This window comes from Pseudopodoces humilis, chromosome 3 (genome assembly GCF_049639895.1).
Source record: "Pseudopodoces humilis isolate 2021_Gansu_Grassland_sample_001 chromosome 3, ASM4963989v1, whole genome shotgun sequence".
Lineage (NCBI taxonomy): Eukaryota > Metazoa > Chordata > Aves > Passeriformes > Paridae > Pseudopodoces > Pseudopodoces humilis.
The window spans coordinates 110,679,780-110,700,555 of record NC_142202.1 but is presented as its reverse complement, the minus strand read 5'-3'; the positions used below and the strand labels follow the sequence as shown (position 1 = coordinate 110,700,555).

The 20,776-nt window shown below is 51.2% G+C and overlaps 1 protein-coding gene across 2 annotated transcripts; it reads right to left on the bottom strand.

Moving 5' to 3' along the window:
- Positions 1 to 190: 190 nt before the first annotated feature.
- On the bottom strand, positions 191 to 14,615 carry PAQR8 (progestin and adipoQ receptor family member 8). Of its 2 annotated transcripts, none has more exons than XM_014257667.2 (2): positions 14,524 to 14,615; positions 191 to 5,011 (listed from the first exon to the last, which is right to left on the bottom strand). In XM_014257667.2, the coding sequence occupies exon 2, from the start codon at positions 4,965 to 4,967 to the stop codon at positions 3,909 to 3,911; it is 1,059 nt and encodes a 352-aa protein (XP_014113142.1). In that variant the 5' UTR covers positions 4,968 to 5,011; positions 14,524 to 14,615; the 3' UTR covers positions 191 to 3,908. The 2 variants fall into 2 exon arrangements, with proteins under 2 accessions (XP_014113142.1, XP_087909830.1); XM_088053704.1 differs by lacking the exon at positions 14,524 to 14,615 and adding an exon at positions 6,067 to 6,168.
- Between the last annotated feature and the right edge of the window lie 6,161 nt (positions 14,616 to 20,776).

Here is a 20,776-nt window from a genome sequence, read left to right as displayed (position 1 = left end):
AGTGCTTTGAGATGCACAGATAAAACCACACCTTATTGTTCATTATTGTAATTATTATCACTCTAATATATCCTCTGTGTAATTATTGTCCCCTTTTCTTTCTAATAACTCAGAACCTTCTGTAGTTGTGCATTTGGGAATTTCACACCACACCAATTATTTTGCTTTCACAGATTTTTTTTTTTCCACTAAAGTTTTTAAATAAAGATCAGTACAGTACAAAGCTTAAAATATTGTCAATGTTTTCAACAATACAAAGTCAGCAGATGGGAGTTGGGAAGGGGATAGTTAATAAGGAACACTCATATCCTTCCCTGTTTCCCAAAGGAAAAAAAAATACAAACTCTTTTGTATTTCTGTTTAGTAACAAACAGTGCTTAAAAATAATCTTGTCAGTAAAAGATGTAAATTGCAAGGCACATGAGGAACCCGTCCTTGCCTCGTTACACAAATTAGACATAAATACAAATTTAAAGCACCTGTCTCCATCCTCTCCTCCTGCTCTGTACACTGAGCAAATCCTGTCAGTGGGAATTGGCAGTTAAGAGCAACCATGGACCAGCAGACAGCGAAGAGGCTGCCCTTGACCCTCAGGTTCCTTCAAGATTAATCCCCAAAAGGAATAGCACAAGGCACATTGTGATGAATTCTCAGGATCTGTCCTGGTTTGCAAGATCTGCAGGAATACTACCTCAGGACTAGAGATTCCTGAGGGAGAGGACTGTGACCTCGGTCCCTTTGGGATCTCAGGTGCGCTCATCCTTTGGTGGTCAGCTCTCCACCGGCTCTGGCCACTGGTACATCCTTCCCAGCCATGCCTCCTTAGGAACACCGGGATGGAGGAGACCTGCTCCAAGCAGTGAGCCCAAGGAGAAGGTCCTGGGGGGCTCAGACAAACTGAGCATTTATCACAGCAGCACTTTGGCTCTTTCCAGATACAGCCCTGATCTCCTCTGGATCACTGGCAAAGCTTCCACTGCCACTTTCCAGCTGAGATCCAGCAGACTGCGGCATGTGGAGTCTGCCCAGGAAGGCAGCCAGGTCCATAAGGCACAAGGATAAAGTCTGGGGATGAAGGAAGGAAAGAAGCTGGTTGGAGGAAGAGGAGGAGGATGGAGACAGGGATGAAGGAAGCTCCAGTGTTGGTGAGCCTCTTGTGACACAAGGGCACATCCTCACAGCAGCACAGATCTGTGTTGTACATCCCCGCTCACTCCACCCATCATCGTAACCAGGAGGTCAGCTCCAGGTGGGAGTGCAGGGCCATGCCGAGATGGGAGCAGCTTCACCTGAGGGGAAACATGGGAGTGTGCAAAAACACCTCCACTGTCACACCACTGCTCCAGAGAAGTGTCACTTCTGTTGTCACTTCTGTTCAGCCAGGGAGGAGAAGATACGACCAAAAGTAGCTTGGAAGAGCCATGTGGGCTCCTCTGCCTGTCCCTGAACGAGATGGCATTACCGTACTCACCCTCTTTCAACAAGGGCAGGGCATGCCATCTGTTTTCAAACCCTCAGAGGAGGGGACCCCTGGGCGATCCCTTCCTTTGGTATAACCAGTATAACTCCAGGTAGCAGCAGAGCAGGTTTGCTGTTATGAGCCATGCCTAATCCTTCTCCATTTTATACCAGAAATGAGCTCTGGACCAGCCTGATTTACCTCTGTTTCTGCACAGGAACTCACTAATACCATCCAGTCAGTTCCACACCCAGTGCCTTGTTCTTCCCTATCTACCACAAAACCAAGGCAAATTAGGCTGTGAGAAAAAGCTGCTCCCACTGGAAGCCTTTCCTCAGACTGGGAGGAGACCCACAAGCAAAGCCAGAGCCCATGGAGGGAGTAGTCCACCGGTGCAGCTGAGTGAGTTGAGCAGCCAGCTGCCATGCAAGGAAGAACTGCTGCTGGCCTCCACTCCAGCCCTTCCCTGCCAGCAGCTGCATTGTCCAAGTGAGCTGGCTCAGAGTTAAAACCAGCTGAAAATTACTGACATTTTTTCAGTGGGATTGGTTTCCCAATGCTGCCTCTCCCAGTGCTGGCTTGCTCCGTGGCCAGATGAGCTTCTGTGCATGGGAAGAGGTTCAGTGAGGTGCAAGTGGGACAACCCCTGCTTGGCATCTCCCCTAAGTCAGATTTTCTGCTAAGTCAGCATGGCTGTACCACCTGTACCATCAAAAACACCCTATGAAATTAAGTAATTAATTTCTAAGCTCTGAGGCCAGGACTGATGAGAAAGGGTGGACTTGATGACCTCCTGAAGGCTTTCCTATGATTTCTTCTCCTATACTCCAAACTTACTTTCCTCTCCCTTTGTATTTAATTTTCTATAGGGCCATGAGTTCCAAATTTACCTACTAAACACAGGACCAGCGAAGTACCTATTTACAGGTTTTCCATCACCCATTAACAAATCTGGCCCACCTTGCTCCTCCAGCAGGACAGCACTGTTTCCTTCAGGTTAATCTTAACCCAACCAGGAGGCTCTGCAGATATAAAATCCCAAGGCAAAGCCTTTCCGGATAACAAATCCCATGCACACACATGGAACATGCACACCTCAAGAGCTAGAACACAGATGAAGTGTAGAAATCAGTGCTTGTCCTCACCAACCATATCCCCCCAACCCTACATTCTGCCTGCTCAGAACCAACAATCACAATTCATTTGCCTGCCCTTGGGTTCAGTGAGACAAATCTGTGGCTGAGATAGATCCCATGGATTCCTTGGTTTCAGCAAAGATTTAAACCTCCTTGGTGGTTCCATGTTCAATATTCCCCCAAGGCAAGCACAGAATAGATTCTTCTAGTGAGGGACACAGTAATCCAGCCTTTGTTACCTTGGATAGGAGTGACCAGTGGACACTAAGTGACCCTGATCACTATCCTTTCTACTCCACACAGGAATCACCAAGGACAAACCCATGCTGAGGTGCAGGACCCTGATGCTGTCACCCTGCTCCTGGCCTTTTGCTGTTCCACCTTCATCTAGTACTGATAAAAACATGCCAGTCACAACCTCACTGGTCACAGAACAGCAACCCTGCAGCTTCAAGGTCAGCTTTCCCACAATGCTCACCAAGGATGCTCATCAAGAGGGGAATAAAGACTCCTTCACCTTCACACCCTTTTGGCTGTGATCACAGTGGTGGTGTTGGAGGAGCAGAGCCTTTCCTGTATCAAACAGGTCACATCCAAGTAATTCCATATTTCATGGATGTTGCTAGAGGTTGGTCAGACTCCCTAGACAGGTGACACAGACCCAGTTTGTCCCAGAGGACCCCAGGTCAAGCCTGGATCTCCAAAGATGTTTTCCCAAAGCCATCTAAGTGACCTGGCATTGACACACTTGACAAGGGGAGTGCAGACAGAACCTGGCTGGAACAGGAAAAGGATTCTAGCAGCCACTGTGCCACACATGCCCTCACATCCAAACCCTAGAAACACAGACTTCCCAAAACCTTCCTAGTGCCTTTGATAGGAACAGTTCTCATGTAGATATAGCAAAACCCAGAGAGGTCATCACATCCAGCTGTGGTCCTCATGGTGTTGTGAGCCCTGGCACACCCTTCTATAGCCCCCCAGCCTCCAGGCTGCCCTCCCTGACCTTCAGTAAGGTCTCACCCGCAGCTCTACCAGAATGAACAAGGAACCTCTGCCTATTCCAGCATCCTTGGTTCAGTGACTTGTTCTGGCTTAAAACACTCCATGTCCCCCCCCCCCCCACCCGGATGGCAAAAGGCAATTCCTGCTGTGAAAATGCATCCAGCATGAAGTGTCCAGCCTTCCATCTGAGTCCGAGGTCCTGGTTAGTCATGGCATGTTAGGCAAGTAAGACAGTCATGTCTCTAGTATGTTATGCCCCCTTTTCTTGATTTTCTCTGGTGATGTCATGCCTGTCACGTCCATGACTCTCAGGAGTCCTTTTTAGCCAGGCTGGCCTTGATCCTGCGTTGCAGGATGTAAGCTGTGATGGCACTACAGGCCACCAAGCCGAAAAAAGAGATGCAGGACAGATAAACCGTGAAAGGCCCATGTCTCTTCAGGAAAATCTCCTGCCTGTTCTTGTAATCCAAAAGAATGGCCTCCAGCTGCGACAGGGTGCAGATGGCCAGGAAGGTGTGGAAGATCTGGTGGGCATGGCCAACAATATCACAGGAGCCAGGGAAGTATTTCTCAGGGACAGGGCAGGAAAAGAAATAAGCACTGACAAGGAAAAACAGTATCTGGTACGTGTGGTACCAAGCAGCATCTTCCTGACAGCCCCCCAGGTGACACACGACCACCCGGTGAGCCACGGGACTGATATCCAGGATGAAAGCCAGCCCTGCTGGGATCACCTGGCACATCTTCCTCATGATGGGGTAAGGCCGTCGGTACCGGTATTTGGCATAGCAGCAGCCGGCACAGGACAACCAGCCACAGAAAGCTGCTGCTGGCAGGAAGAAAAGCCAGAACTTGTCGTACCAGGCTTGGTCAGAGCTGTAGTAGAAATGAGCCAGGGCACTGCCATACTGGTAGATGCTGACTCCAACATAGTCCATGAAGTAGAAGGTGTAGTGGTACAGCTCCGACTTGGACTGCAGCAGGTGCGCCAAGAGGCTGCAGGTCAGGTAGGTGACAGAGGAGAGGACAAAGATGAGCAACGGCAAGGACCACACATCCACAGGCAACTGCTCGGCCTCCACAAACGTCTTGAACCTCAGCAGCACGGCCAGCGCAGCCAGGAGATGAGTCCACACGTTGACCACCTCGTTGTGCTTCTGGAAGAGGCTGAGGAAGTAGTAGCGCCAGTCCTGGCCGGTGGGGCGGTACCCGCTGTGGATGTAGGGCTCACGGAAGAGCTGCGGCACCTCGCACTCCTTCACCGTGCAGGGCATCTTGGGGAAGCCATCCTCCAGCAGCCGGGGCAGCCGGCTGAGGTGCTGCCCGCTGAGGGACAGCGTGCTGAGCCGCTCCAGGATGGCTGTCATCCCGCTGCCTTCAGCCCCACACCAGGGAACGTCGTCTTCCTGCCCTGCGGGGATCGGAGAAAGAGGAAATGTTAATGGTGGCGCACCGGGGCGAAGAGCATGCTGCCATTCCCAGTGGGATTAACCATGGCACCATCGAGATGCTGGCCCGTAGAGCACCTTCCAGGGCCTAAAGGGGCTCCAAGAGAGCTGGAGAGGGACTTGGGACAAGGGCCTGGAAGGACAGGCCAAGGACAAGGGCAATGGCTTCCCACTGCCAGAGGGCAGGGATAGATGGGATATTGGGAAGGAATTGTTTCCTGTGAGTGTGGCAAGTCCCTAGCAAAGGGTGCCCAGAGAAGCTGTGGCTGCCCCTGAATCCCTGAAAGTGTTCCAGGCTAGACTGGGTGGGCTTGGAGCAACCAGGGATAGTGGAAGATGTCCTTGTCCATGGCAGGGTGTTGGGTCAAGATGGTCTTTCAGGTCCCTTCTAATCCAAACTATTCCATGATTCTATGAATATTGTCAAGTTTAGAGGTACCAGATCTCCTCAGGAGTTCAAGAAGCATCTGAGAGAGTACCAAATTCCCAGGGTTATCTGTTCTCTGACCTAAATTCAGCACAGAGGAGGATGCAGAGCACTATCCCTGCAGATCAGCCTGCATCAGATGGGCACAGCAATGCCACAAACCTGCCCTTCCTCGCCACTTCCTCAGGCACTCAGCTTGGAGCGTGTTCAGAAGCCACGAGCTGCCAACTGCAGGAAGCAGTTCGTTGACAAGAAGGCATCTGATGATTTATGAAGGTGATTTTTCAACCCTCACCCCAGAAAAAAATGCTCAGGAACAAAACTGGGATGTAAATTACTCATCTAAGGGATAACCAGCCTGTCTGCACATGAGTTAAGAGGGTCCCAACCAAATCACGGAGCTTGCAGAGAAACTCAAATTTCCCTGTCACAGTTTGCCCATGGCTTACTGTAGTGAGTATGGCAGAGGGAGAAGTAGAGAAATCCACAGTCCCAAACCTGCAGCCCTCATCCCTCCACAAGTAAGAAGCATCAGGATTGAGAGGGACTGAAGAAATGAGAGCTGGCTGCAGTTTGGGTACAGCATCAGACCTTTGGGAGCATCCATGGAGCCAAAGCTGAGGGACTGCCAGAGACATCCCTGGATGCTTAGAGCAGCCAAATCCAGCGCTGGGCACTCCTCTGCCTTCTCTGCTCCTTGGTAACCTCCAGACTTGCTAAGCTTTGGCTGGCAAGATTCAGATTCAGGCCACAGCAGGATCCTAATGTGTGGAGAACAACTGCTGGCATTAAATTAATTCCCAATACCCCCTGTTTCCCAATAACCTAGATACCGCTCTTCCCTGCTGGTGTTTGTGTCATACAAAATAGAGGAAAATTCATCACAAATGCCCATGTTAAACTGAAATTGGTGCTGATGGGGCCCCACCAGACTGTGCAGGGCTGTGGTTACTCCTGTGAAACCAACACACACAGGTTTGCAGGAGCAGAATCTGTCTCCTAAGCTTATATGCAAATGAGTGGAGCTGCAGGGGATGGAGGAGCAAAAAAAAAAAGGAAATGCAGGTAAGTATTTTGCCTGAGTGTGGAAAACAGCCAATTTTTCTCCTGTTACATGAGATACCAGCTGTGTCCAGAGGTGAGACACCAATAGTTTGTGTGGGCATCTGGTCTGGTGAAGGCGTCCCTGCCCGTGGCAGAACTAGAGGAGCTTTAAGATCCCTTTCAATCCAAACCAGTCTGTGATTCTGTGATTGGAGACCCCTGCTAGGCTGTGATTCAGAGGACAGGACAGTGTGAAACACCATGAGAGTTTCTGAAAGCAGGGAGGTGGGACCTTGCAGTCCAAGGGTGAGACAGCACAAAGAGCAAAGTCAGATCAGACTCTCAACCAGGTAGCAAATCTCACCTCCTGTAGAAACCCAAAGTATCTGATAAGAGACAAAATATTTTCATGTTGCTTCTGTATTCTAGCAGAGAGGAGCTGTCATAATTAGGTTTCATTTTCTAGAAAATTCTTTCCGCCCTATGCTGCCTAGGCTTTCTCCCTTAGCATCTCTCAAGGCTGGAGTTGTTTTTTTACCCTGATTGCGACAGGGGACTTTGTCTGCTGTGTTTGATGGAGCTGCTTTAGCCACAGAAGGCAAAATGGTCCCTGGAAATGCTGTTTCAGTTTCACAGATGTGTAATGCTGAAGAGAGCACACTTGCTGGGGAGTTAATGTAGTGCACACTCATAAAGACTTTGTTTCTCTCCTAAGGGTCTGCAGGGCCCTCACCTATCATGGGACATGCAGTTCAGCAGGTTGTGTATGCCTGTGGAGTTACATGCCAAAATTTAGGGAGGCAAGGCAAATTTTGAGTTTGGGGCACTCCTAGGAGGGCACAGTGTGAACAGGAGGGAACACTCACCCTTCCCTGTTCCAATGTACAGCCAGTCCATTCTGTCTTCTTGTAGCTAATGGAGTTCATTCACAAATTATGGAATTGGGGAGTGGTTTGAAGATCATCTCATTCCAACCTCCTGCCATGGGCAGGGACACCTTCCACTATCCCAGACTGCTCCAAGCCCCGTCCAACCTTGGACACTTCCAGGGATGGAGCAACCACAGCTTCTCTGGGCAACCTCTGCCATAGCCTCACCACCCTCACAGGGAAGAACTTCCTGTCCATGGCAGAGTTGGAACAAATTGACCTTTCCAACCCAGACCATTCTGGGGTTCTATGATTCAATGATCATGATGGTGGGGCGGAAGAAGAAAGGACATGCTGAAGTTCCTTACATCTTAGAGAACACAGAGTAATGCCAGAGTGAACCCCAGCACAACGGGAAATGAAAACCAGCTCTGAGGGGGCACCAACCTGCCCAAGAGACCAGCTCTGAGAGAGCAGAGTCAGTGCTCATCTCCTGCAGACAAACCTGCTGAAAACTGCACATAAAGAGCAAAATCAACACATGGGAGGGTGGCAATTGAGCCTGGGAATAGGAATGCATGGGAGTGCAGTCCATGGCCTGCCTGCTTTGCATGCTGACAAGGATGTGGGAGAGACAGGCAGCTTCTGTCCCAGGCACAGCCTGGCTCCGGCTTGCACCGCTCGTGCTCATGCCAGGACTTTGCCACGGTCTCTCATCCCCAGAGCTCAGTGCATGCAGCGAGCATCGCCCCAGAGAGCCTGGGCACTGCACATCTCCCTGACAGCACAGATTATTCCAGGCAGGCTTTCAGAGCTGGAAAATGCCAGTTTTAAACAGGCTGTGAGGGGCAGAGATTTTCAAAATAATAGTCCGAAATCACAAGAAACACATCTGATACGGGGCTGAATAGCGCTGAATCAGGAACCTGATAGCCTGCTTATTTCAAACCTTGTGATATGAGCGAGTGAGAACAAGCTGGCAGTTTCCAGCGATCATGTGATCAGACAAAGTGACGGGCAATTAATGTTAGAAAAGAGAGAGAAAGAGAAAAAAATCCAACAACAACAACAAAAAAACCCCACCAACCCAGAAACCCAAGGTCAGCACTGGCTGTTTCACTTTCACAGAGCCCCTATTCTTTTCCCTTCACGGGGGTGTAGGAGCAGCTGAAAGCCACATTCATTGGCGGGGTGTCTCGTTGAGATTCCGTCCTCACCCCCATCTCCGGGGAATTCAGTTATTTTGGCTGCTCCCAATTAACAGCAACCAAGTATCGTTTGTTCAGCGAGGGAGCTGCAAGGCGAGGAGGGCGTGGATGATGGCCAGGCTGGATCATTACATCCACAATAAAAACTCCCGGCACAGGAGGAGAACGATCCTGTTCCAATTTTTTCTCTCCCTTTTGAAGAGGGTAATTGGAAACCCGAGCTTTTTCCCAGCTCTTTTGCTTTTTGGTCACAGTCTGATGGAAGGGTTTGAATGAGAAAATTTCCTACAGAGTACGGTCGATTTTCCCACCGGTCTGGCCCCCGAGTTCACTGTCTGAGATTGAGGCTGGACCAGTGTGATAGATTTGCTCGCAGACTGGTATTCAGGCATCAGAGGTTTACACAGGCTTCCAAAAAGGCAGTAATTCTTGGTAAACAAAGCAGGGAGAACCGGGGGTACTCAGCTTTGGGGAAGTCCTTAATAAATGCATGGCATTTAAAACAAGGGGGAAAAAAAAAGATGTGATTGTGAACAGCGTGAAAATAACAGCAGTGGCCAACAGACTGGTTTGGAGAGCTGCAGGTGATTAATGCCTGAATTCCTCTCCTCTGGCATTTGAGCAAAAGTCCCTAGGGGGACTCCAGGTAATTTTGAAGCTTGGGGTTTTATTGTGACCCCTTCCTACATGGGGTTAACTTTGGTGTCACAGCTCCTACTGCACCAGGATGGCAGGGAGCAGTTCAGCTCTGGGAGAGGCTGCACCGGGGCTGCACCCAGCTCAGATGCACTGCATAAGCCCCGTCCCAAACCCTGCTGTCTCAAGGCTGGTCCTCCCTGAGCACAAACATCTCATCCTGTAATTAAACCATTCTGTAGGGCTGGAGAAAACTTTGAAAGACCATCCTGGGAGCACAGTGCCAGCTCCTCCATCCCATTCTGCCCTGTGTTTTGTAAAGTCACCTCCAGAGCTGAGAAAATACGAGACCACGGACTGGCTTAAGCAGCAGTTCCTGTGCAGTCTTGGTATGACCTGCTTCCTTCTCCTGCCACAGATTTAGGTGCCAAAATTCCTCCAGACTGCAGCAGGAACACCCGGAGCTCAGATCCTTTCTTCAGGGAGTTACTGGGATTTACACAGGATTTACAACCGGCAGAGGGTGCCCAGAGAAGCTGTGGCTGCCCCTGGATCCCTCGAAGTGTCCAAGGCCAGGTTGGATGGGGCTTGGAGCAACCAAGGGGAAGCTGTCCCTGCCCATGGCAGGGGAGTTGAACTGGGTGAGCTTTAATGTTGCTCCCAACCCAAACCACTCTGTGATTCCATGATTTGATGGTTTGTGCCAGGGACAACCCTGCCAGGGTAAGCAGCAGGGTGTGAAGGACTTATCTACACTCCAGCACCGAAGAAGTGGAAATCCCCGCAACCAGAAGGGATGACTGGGAAGAAGAAGAGAAGGGCCAGGTGCCTGGGGCTTCTGTAAACTGGGCTTACACTTCCCCATCTATGAAATGGGGATATCAGTCCTCATCTGCCTAATGGAAACGAGATACTGTGCTCCTAATGTACTGAGCAGTGCTGGGACTACTTAACAGTGCATTGCACAGATTTTATTTCCCTCAAGGCACTTAGGTACCCTGTTAGATTTACATCAGCCCAGTTCCCGTTACTCCTCCAACAGGGACCTGCAGGTTGTGATGCTCTGGAAGGTAAAAGGTGATTCCATGTGATTTACTGAAGGGCACAACTTAAAACAACCTGATCTGTTAAGAAAAAATGTCAAAATAACCTAGTGGAAAATTTAAAATAAAAGAAAATGCCACAAATTCTCCCCTTCTCTATATACACACACACACACACAGAGCGTGCAGCCCGAGCAGGGTTTGTCCAAGCTTGTATCCCTCAGGAAACGAACGTCCCGTGATGCTGGGAGACGAGCCATGAAAGCCAGTGGGAGGTGGCAGGATCCCCCACGGAAGCCACGGCAGTGTCAGCTCTGCTGCAATTCCTGGCCTGGGAGCGAGCTGGGCCAGCAGCCAGCTCAGCCGTGCTGAGCAGCAAGTGCCTCTTGACATGGGCTCAGCGTTGCCCGAGCTTTGGGATGGGGCCAGGGGATGAGAGCAGTGGAGCCAGCGCAGGGAACGCTGTGCTCACAAGGCACAGAGCAAAACAGAGCTGCTGGCAAAGGCCACGTCCCTGCAGCAAAGCATCCCAATTAGGGGGGACCCCCGAGGCCCTGTGGTGCTTGGGGGAGCAAAGCAGGGGAATGGAACCCCAAAGTTAGGAAACCAAAGGTTGGATGAGGCTGGTGGCTTTATTGTGAGAGTCCAAGCATCATGTGCAAGTGCAAGGAGGGGTTGATTTTCACAACATCAGGTTCTGAGCGTTCAGCTGGGCTGGCTTGGCCATTCCTGAGCTGCTGCACCCCTCCAATGGGTGGCCACACACAAACTGTCAGCGAGGAACAACTCCTGGACTGTGCTATCTCCCAAACCACGTCAGGGAATGGCACAGTTCTGGTTTGCTGTGACAGCACAGCTGCAGTTTCCTCATGCCTAACCCGGGCTGGAGCTTGGTGATGCTGCTGCTAACACTAGTATCAGCACTAGTTAATATTCACTAATTCTGCTCACAGACCCTGACTGAGAATGCCCTCCTCTGGCAAATCCACTCCCCCTGTATCGAAATTTGCTCAAGGGCGAGGTAATATTCTGCAGCTCTTCTTCCTGGTCTCACTAATCCTTTGCAGTTTGTGCTTTCCTGATCCCCTCACCACTTTCTTTTCCCACACACAACCAACGCAGCACCCGATGCTTTGGGGCTGGATTTCAGGTGGGTGTGAAATCCCTGGATGAGTACATCAGGAATCAAACCACACCAGGCCACAGTCCCAAACTGTAACCATCAGGTTGCTGAAGTGTCAGCACACTTCTGGGCACGGTTTTGGTCCTGCCACCCCCAGCAGTCCCTGCCTGCTGTATTTAGCCCTGCAGGGATCACTGATGGACTGGGACTTTTTCCAGAAACTGGAATTGTGCCAGCAAAGTGCCTGGGGGTCTTCCCACTGTACTGACTAAAAAAGGAGCCTGAATCTGTTACAGTGGCATCCCACTTTCACCTCCTAAATTTCCTTCAGCACTAATCCTCCTTCAGTGCAGATCTAGAACTGGGAACTCCTTGACAAGCCAACCAATCCCTCCCTGCTCAGATCCATCTGCTGATGGGACAACCCCAGAACCATCTGCCTGCGGGCAGAACGACCAAACCAAACTGGCCGTGTGCTGTTTGTTGGTTCAAATAATCCCCAAAAGAACCTCTGGGCTGAGGCTGCTCAGCTTTGCTGTCATCCACAAAAGCCTCTTGTACAAAAACATAATTTTTTTTAAAGGCTGTGGATTTTAGAGCTTTGGTCACTCGAAAAAAATGTATATAAATCATGCAGAGCCCAGCGGCTGCTGCGGGCAGAGAGGAGGTACTGCCAGGGAGAGACTGCAGCTCTGTGCCAACCCCGTGGAGCTGCGAGCTTTCCTCTCCCCTGCACTAGAAGTCTTTGTCCCCATCCAGGACCTTGTCCCATTTAACCCCATGGCCTCTCCCAGCCAGGTTCTAGGTCTGCAGTGACAGAACTGATGTCCTTCCTGGAGGCTACAAAGCTCCAAGGAAGGGCCAGATGGGAGATTTCCTCCACAAAAGGGATGCAAGCTGTGCTGCATTCACTTATTTGGAGTCCCACTCAATCCCAAGGATTTGGTGGGGCTTGGAGAGTGGGAAGGAAGTGGCAGCAAGCTTCCCCTTACTACCTGGAAGTGTCCAAGGCCACGTTGGACAGGACTTGGAGCAACAAAGATGGGACATGGAGCAACTCCATGGCAGGGAGTTGGAACGGGATCATCTTTAATGTCCCTTCCAACCCAAACCATTCCATGATTCTGTGGAGCTTCTAAAGTATGGCAACTATACAGCTGCAGCCTCCAGCAGCTTCCCTGGGTATTTATTCTTCTAGAATTTACTAATCATTAATGGTTTATGCAGTTAAAGGGCCACTGGTCTGACCCCATGAGCAAGGGTTACCCCATAAACTGGCAGATAAAAAATTAAGCTGGTGCCTGATTCAAGACCTGCAAGTAGCTGCAAGCTCTCACACGTGACACGGTGGTGGCACCTCCCTTGTCCCCAGCCTCACTGGCACGGCCACCCCTCCCTGCCATCCCTCCTTGCATCCACAGGGACACAGCCCTCTGCTCAGCCACAGGCTTCGGCTGCAGCTTCGGCATAAACAAATAAAAGCAATTAATGCCCAGGAAACAGAAAATCCTGCAGGGTGCAGGGCTGTTAACCCACACCTTCCCCGGTGGCAGGAAATGTGCAACTGTGTGGTTTAGTCTGTTGAGCCCTGAATGAGTTTCTAAGAATTGTTTGCAGCACGTATCAGCACAGCACCCCAAGGCAGAAGCACAATCTGCTGCGAGAATTCAGAACTGATAGCTGCCTGCCCCCTCCCTGCTCCGGCAGAGGGCAAAAACAGACTTCAGACCAGCTGGACTCATCCTTTTTCATGACCTTTCCATAACTTTGCTCTTTTTGAACAGCTGCTGCCAGAGCAGCATTACACTCCTCATCCTAATCCGCAGCAAGCCATCCTAGAATCCTAAAATGTTTTGGGTTGGAAAGGACCTTAAAGATCATCTTGTTCCAACGCCCCTGCCATGGGCAGGGACACTTTCCACTAGACCAGGTTGCTCCAAGCCTCATCCCACCCAAAAATCCTCCAACTAGCGATATGTTAACAATTTCCCAGCTCTGAAGCCACAATCCCACAGCATCCCACAATAAGTGCACCTCTCCATGCCAGTAAAAATCTGTGTGCCCCAGCCAAAGCCACCTAGGCACAGCTACTGGGATGCTCCACACCCAACCCTGCTCATGCCAGAGAGGAACTGGTTTGACATTTGACTGTTACAGTGTTTACCTAAACTTATATATCTCTAATATATATATTATATACCTATATATCTATATATCTATATATCTTATGTATCTTATATATCTATATATTTGTGATTTAAGACTGTCCACAGTATTTCCCTCCCCTCCCTCTCCCCCCACCCCCCCAAAAAAAAAAAAAAAGTGAGATCCTTGGATGCTTGTGCAGCTTTTAGCCAGGAAAAAATCCAGACGGGATATAGGGGGGACATGACCCCGAAGCATCCTGGAGAAGATCAGCAGGGAACAACCCTTGGGTGACCCTTTGGAGACGCGCCCCAGCTCGTGTCTGCGCAAGGAGCAGGCGGCAGCTCCAAGGCAAACACCGGGAGCTGTTCTTCTCGCAGCTCACGGCTGAACTATGCATCTCCTTCCCGTGGCCTCCAGAGCTCCCCGGGTGTCAAAGTCGTTCAAGGAAAATCCGCCCACAGCCATTTCAAACAAACACGGAGGAAAAACACTGCCCACCTCTCTCCTTCAGGAAGCCCTTGAGATACCGGTAAGGGGGGAATTTAAGGCAAAATCCGTGTCTCCCTGCTCACCCCTTCCTTCTTTAAGCTCTCCCCCAGCACCCACCTGACCACTGGACTAACCCCGGCTTGATGAACCAAAATTGTGCGTGACACAGAGGGAAAGATCCCGCATCCCGCCGGATTCCATGGGTGTCCGCAAGCACCAGGCACCGCACACCGACCACCCCCGGCTCCCATCCCGGGATCCCGCTCCCCCCGCAGGGAAGGATGCTCCCGGCGCGGCGGGGATGCAGGAGCGGCGGTACCCGCCGGAGCGCACCGGGAGCTCGCTGGGGACCCTCGGCGGGATGTCCCGGGGGGAGAAGAGGGGACAGCGGGGAGGGGATCGCCCGCACTCACAGCCCGCAGTGCCCGCTCTCAGCGCCCGCACTCAGCGCCTGCTCTCCATCTCCCGCACCCCATGTGTGCACTCACCTCCCGCTCTCAGTGTCCGCGCTCCCGTCCCGCACTCTCCGCTCTCGCTGTCCCCTCGCTGTCCCCCCGGTGTCCCCTCGCTGTCCCCTCGCTCTCCGCTCCTCTGTCCCGCTGCCGAGTCCCGGGGCCGCCGCCTCCGGGAGCTCCCGCGGCCGCCGCGCGCATGCGCACCCAGCCCCGCCCCGGGGCCGCCCCGCTGGGCCGAGCCCAGCCCAGCCCAGCCCAGCCCAGCCCGGCCCGGCCCGGACAAAGCGCGGCTCAAACCCGCCGCACCCCCCAGAGCCCGTCACTCCGGCCCTGGGGGCAGAGGGGAGCGCAGTGAGACATCCGGGACAGGGGCGTAAAGTCACAGAATCACAGGATCGTTCCGCCTCGGAGAGATCTCCGGGGTCCAACCTGTGAGCGGTCCCCAGCCCAGAGCGCTGAGTGCCACGTCCTGTTGTTCCTTGGACACCTCCAGGGATGGGGACTCCAGCACCTCCTGGGCAGCCCCTTCCAGTGCCTGACCATCCTTTCCATGAAGAAGTTCTGCCTCATGTCCAACATGTGTCCTCTGGCCACAGCTGAAGGTTCTGTCCCCTTGTCCCGTCCCTGTTCCCTGGGAGCAGAGCCTCCCCTGGCTGTCCCCTCCTGTCAGGGAGTTGTGCAGAGCCAGAAGGGCCCCCCTGAGCCTCCTTTTCTCCAGGCTGAGCAATCCAGCTCCCTCAGGTGCCCTTCATAGGATTTACAAGTCACTGCAAGGTGGTTTGGGATGGGAAGGGACCTCCCAATGTCACCTAGTTCAGCCCCGGAGATTACTCTCAAAGATGGAAATTCTACATTTAAAGTAAAAATCACAGGACCAGGAGCTATGGGCACCCACTGAAGCAAAGGAGATTCCTCTGAACACCAGGAAATACTTCTTTATTGTGAAGGTGGCCAAGAACTGGCACAGGTTCCTCAGCAAGAGATACCTCCATCCTTGGAGATATTTAAAATCCATCTGGACATGGACCTGGGCAATCTTCTGTGTGTGGCCCTAAGCAAGGGGGCTGGACCAGATGACTTCCATGGAGTGGGGGGGGAGCCCCCTGATTTTGATGCTGTGGACGTGCAAGTCTGAAGGAACAGATGATGATTTTCCACAAGATTTCCAGGCTAAAGGCAGTATGGCCTCAAGCCAACTGCCAGCACCAAAATCTTTGGGCTCCAGAAAATAGGCTCCTGAGCTGTGCCTGGGAAATGTCTGGGAGAGGCTGATGCATCCTGGATGGAGCTGTGCCAAAGCCACAGTGGTGGGTTCAGCTGTGGAGTCACCGTGACCCCAGGCACAGGTTAATTTATGAGTACAGAGTTTGCCCTCTCCAGGCTCTGCCTCAGCTGGTTCATGCGGGCTTTGCTGCTCCAGCCTGTCAGAGCTGCTGGGTTTTGATGGGTTTATGAGGGAAACAGAAGGACTGCTTGCTCTGCAGGGAGAAGGTCCACAGAGAGGCAGCCCAGGAATGAGACTTTTCAGCTCTGATAAGATCTCTGCAGTGTGGGTGAAGGTTCGGCAAGTCCCAGCACAAATCTCACAGCACGTGGGAGAGCCAGTGCCCCCAAAGTGAGGAGGGAAAACATCCACGGTGAAGAAGCCAGGAAGGAACCTCAATTTTTCCCTGTCATGGCACTCAGGGATGTGGATGGGATACAACTGGCAACTCCCAACTCCCTCAGTGACCTCTTGCACTCATCTTCTGTCCCTCTAAGACATCTCCTGTAAGACCCATAGTACTGCACCATCATTCTCCTCCATTCCTTAAACTGGGAGGGGATTCTGCCCCTCTGCTTCATTCGGGTGAGACCCCACCTTCAGAGTTACCTCCAGATCTCGGACCCCCAACATCAGAGGGATGTGGAGCTGCTGGAGAGAGTCCAGAGGAGGCCATGGAGATGTTCCAAGGGCTGGAGCCCCTCTGCTCTGGAGCCAGGCTGGGAGAGCTGGGGAAGAGAAGGATCCAGGGAGACCTCAGAGCCCCTTCCAGAGCCTAAAGGGGCTCCAGGAGAGCTGGAGAGGGACTGGGGACAAAGGATGGAGGGACAGGACACGGGAGAATGGGTGATAGAGGGCATAGGAGGTGAGACATAAAACACAACCCAGGGAGATGGGGATGGTGGGGTTGAGATCCCTGCTGCAACAGGAATATTGCAATGGTGCTGGGCCATTTTTACCTCAGGTTTTTGTCTCATTTAACTTCAAGCCATGCCCTAGGGCAGCCACGGGAAGGGCAAAGGGCAGCTCTGTGTGGGATAACTGCTCTCCTGGGTGGGTACTGACAACCTGTTTGCAACCCAAGCCTGGTGGATGCTGCACAGTGAGATCTCTTTGATCGCTGGCTCTCAGGTGAGTGGTACCAAGCCATGCTCTGTAGTCCATCTCAAACTTACCCTGCTATGCTGCAGTCCCTGTTACTCTCCAGCAATGGCATTTTAAACCCTGAAATGAATCACCCAGCTCTCTCCAAGTCAAAACCCAGGTGTGGTTGTGTTTGCCCAGGAGATTAGTCCCAGAGTAAAGACTGGGCTGTACCAGGCTGGGCTCTCCCTACCCTCTACAGTCATCTGATAGGATTCAAACATGCTTTGTGCTCTCAAACATGTCCTGAATGCCTTGATTCCCCACCCAAATATGCATCATAGAATGGCTTGGGTTGGAAGAGACCTTGGAAGTGACCTGCAAAAGGTCCTGTTTTTTCAGGTGCTTAGAGTTATTACTCAAAACAAGGATCTTCTTTTGTGGATCAGGGTCTCCATCCAGCAAGAAGCATCCACACACACCATGTCCACACTGTGCTGCTGAGGAGCAACGTAGCAGCTTTGCACCAAAGACAGCTGAGGTATTCCAAGCACCAAATGTAATCCAGAAAGTAGGATGAGTTACCTTTTCCCTGTATTTGCCTGTAATAAAGAATATTGACTCATTGCTATTGTTGTTGGCTAAAAGAGAATTTTTTTTTCCCTGTCTGTGCCTGTATGGAACTCCTTCCCGCTGGGCAAGGATTGATGCTCATCATCTGTTTGGCAAGTTTTAAATAAAAATTCTGCAGATGCAGAATTAGAACACTAAGAACACTAGGTCTTTCTTTAACTAATAATTCAGAAAAACAAAAAAAATCCATAAAAGCCTTGGGTTACCAAGTTCAGCCTCTGCAATCAGAAAGAAGCACTTGATACAGTTAATTTTGGCACCATCAGCTGTTCCCCACGTGTTGCACAAGGGTTGTGTAGCAGTTTGGGGTCAGGACTTTCCTGTCTCTCCGTGGCTCACCCGCAGCAGTGACAGCCCATTGGGACAGTCTGATGGGGTTACTACTGTGCCTTACACGGAGTGCTGCAGCACCCCAGCTTCCATCAGGGCAGGGAATGGATCCAGAGCAGCCCTGGGGAGAAGGATTTGGGGGTGCTGGTGGTGGAGAGTTGGACCCATCCCTGAAACCCCCCCCAAGTCCTGGTTTGATTCTTCAGTGTGGGCAGCAGGGGAGGGGGGATTCTCCTCCTCTGCCCAGTTCGGGTGAGACCCCACCTGCAGAGCTGCCTCCAGCCCTGGGGCCAGCAGCAGAAGGATTTGGAGCTGCTGGAGAGAGTCCAGAGGAGACCATGGAGATGTTCCAAGGGCTGAAGCCCCTCTGCTCTGGAGCCAGGCTGGGAGAACTGGGAATGCTCACCTGGAGAAGGATCCAGGATCCTCAGAGCCTGTTCCAGTGTCTAAAGCAGCTCGAGGAGAGCTGGAGAGGGACTGGGGACAAGGGATGGAGGGACAGGACAAGGGGGAATGGGTGATAGAGGGCAGAGGGGTTTTTTTGAGACAAGGGCCTGGAGTGAAAGGACAAGGGGGAATGGATGAAAAGGGCAGGGTTAGATTAAATACTTGGAATAAATTCATTATAATAAGGTGATGTACACTTCCCTGGAAGTGTCCAGGGCCAGGCTGGACAGGACTTGGAGCAAACTGGGACAATGGAAGATGTTCCTGCCCGTGGCAGAGGGTGGAACTGGATGTTCTTTTAGGTCCCTTCCAGCCCAAACAGTTCTGTGATTCTAAAGCTGGCTATCACTTGCTGAAGTGACCAGTGGATCCTGCCCCAGGGCCAAAAGCAGCTCCCAGAGATTCTGAGGAATAGGCAAAGATGTTCTGCATACAGATGGGTGATTTCCAGGCTTGAGGGTGGAGAAAATGAGAGAATAGGAAAAGAAAAAGGGGAACCAGCTGTAACTGTCTTTAGTAACAGCCAGAAGTCATGAGAGCAGATGAGGAGACCAAAATAGCAACACTAAACCTCAGCTCTGTGTCCAGGCCCTTCGGACTTCCCTGCAAATGTGGTTTGGTTGCCCCATTCCAGATCTTTATTGTTGATTCAGCCACTCCTCTGGTTTCATTTGGAATTCAGTTTTCCTTATGCCCGCAGGCACAGCCTGTGTGGGTTTGTTTTGGTTCTCTATTAATTGCTGTATTTTCCTCCTGCACAGCAGGAGAACAGGACGAATCCCCACGGGATCTGGAGTAGTTGTGCATCAGGAGCAGGACCACAACAAGATTTTGTGTTCCCATCACTTGTGCTAGGGCCATGCTGGAGGAAAAACAAATCTGTATGCTCTGGGCTCCTACTCTGGGAAGAGAGAAGGTGTTTACAGCCCATCCAAACACACTGAAGATCAGAGCTTTAACTCCTTACCCATTTTCCTGTGCTCTCCTGGTGAGATGCCAGCATTCCCCCATGCCTTTCAGTAAAGAAATTCCATTTATACACCCTGATAGTAGTTTTCCATGTTGTTCTTCTCCACAACAGGAAAAACACCAGGAGCTAGAACCGTTTAAAGATTTACCAGAGTGCGTGGGAATAGCAAATACTTCAAGAAAATGATGTCAGAAATGCCTGAACTGGGTGAAGATGTGATGGGGTGAAATTCTCCAGCCTGTGTTAGGGAAAAGGTCAGGAGAGAGGATTATCAGCATTAAATTATTTGTGATGAGAGTCAGGACAACAGTCTGCTTGTGAGAGTGAATTCACCCCCTAGTTATGGTTCAGCTCCTGCAAATACAGCTTCAGGAGAGCCCAGTAAATATAAATCCCTTTAATCCCTTGGAAAATGTAAAATTTGCCCTGATAAAAACATCTCATAGGTGGTGTCACTTCTCCACATACTTTCAGTTCTAAAAAGTGACTTTTTTTCATTCCAAACATTATATTTCATGTTATTATCCTTCTGTTTTATTACAAATAGATTCCAAACCTCCACTCCAGTGTGTTGCTAGATGATCAGGTGACACTCCATCGAATTTGGGATACTCTCCCCCCATTTTTGGAGCTGTGAATGAGCCACAAGCCTCTCTCCTGCCCTTCATGGGTGAGGCAAGGCTACTCAGCAGCCAGGAAAGCAAACAGATGGAAACTAGATAATTGAACTGTGGCTTGAAAATTGACATTTAGTTGAACTAAGAGAGAAAAAAAACCCAAAAAACCAAAAACTACAGCAACAACAACAAAACCCCACAACATCCCAGAACCTTAGAAGGATCACAGGGTACCCTTAAACCTCAGAAACCAAGTACGGGTGGATGCTGACACACAGAGGTGTGAGGAAGGGATGAGAAAATCCAGGCTGAGCGCTATTGAAGTGCTCTGGCCAGAGCCCCTCGTGTGCAATTCACCCATGGAAATTGCTCCTGCGTCCACCCTTGATCCTTCTGTTTCTCTGCAAGCCCTGCAGACCTGCTCTGTGTGCTAAGGGCTGAATTCCTGGTTTTTCCAGTGGATAGGAAGCACTAAATGTCCCTGTGAGCTTGTCCTGCCTTTCCACCCGGAATGCGGCAGGGAGGTGAACTCAGGGAGACCTTGGGCACAATCCTGGGGAGTCCCAAAAGGCAGGGAAGGCTTCTGCCTTCTTCTCATCCTTCTGCACCGCCCTCCATCCCTCCGTCCTCCTCGGCCTGCCCTGCTCCGATGAATTATTCAGGCACGCAGCAGTTGCTATAGGGAGCTGTCATGAATAACAACAGCGGCTATTTTTATCCCGAACTCCTGTTACCTTGCGGCCAGGAGCGGTGGGGCCCTGCCAGGTCCTGGCAGGATGAAAACCACAGCCATCCACAACATCTCCGTGGGCTGGGATTCGTCCTGACCACCCAAATGTGGGTGACATCTTGTGAAATCCGCATAGATGTACCTGAATCCCACCCTGGTACCCGCTCTGTCTTGTACTCACGGGGTGCTTTAGACCCATATTTTACCTTTTT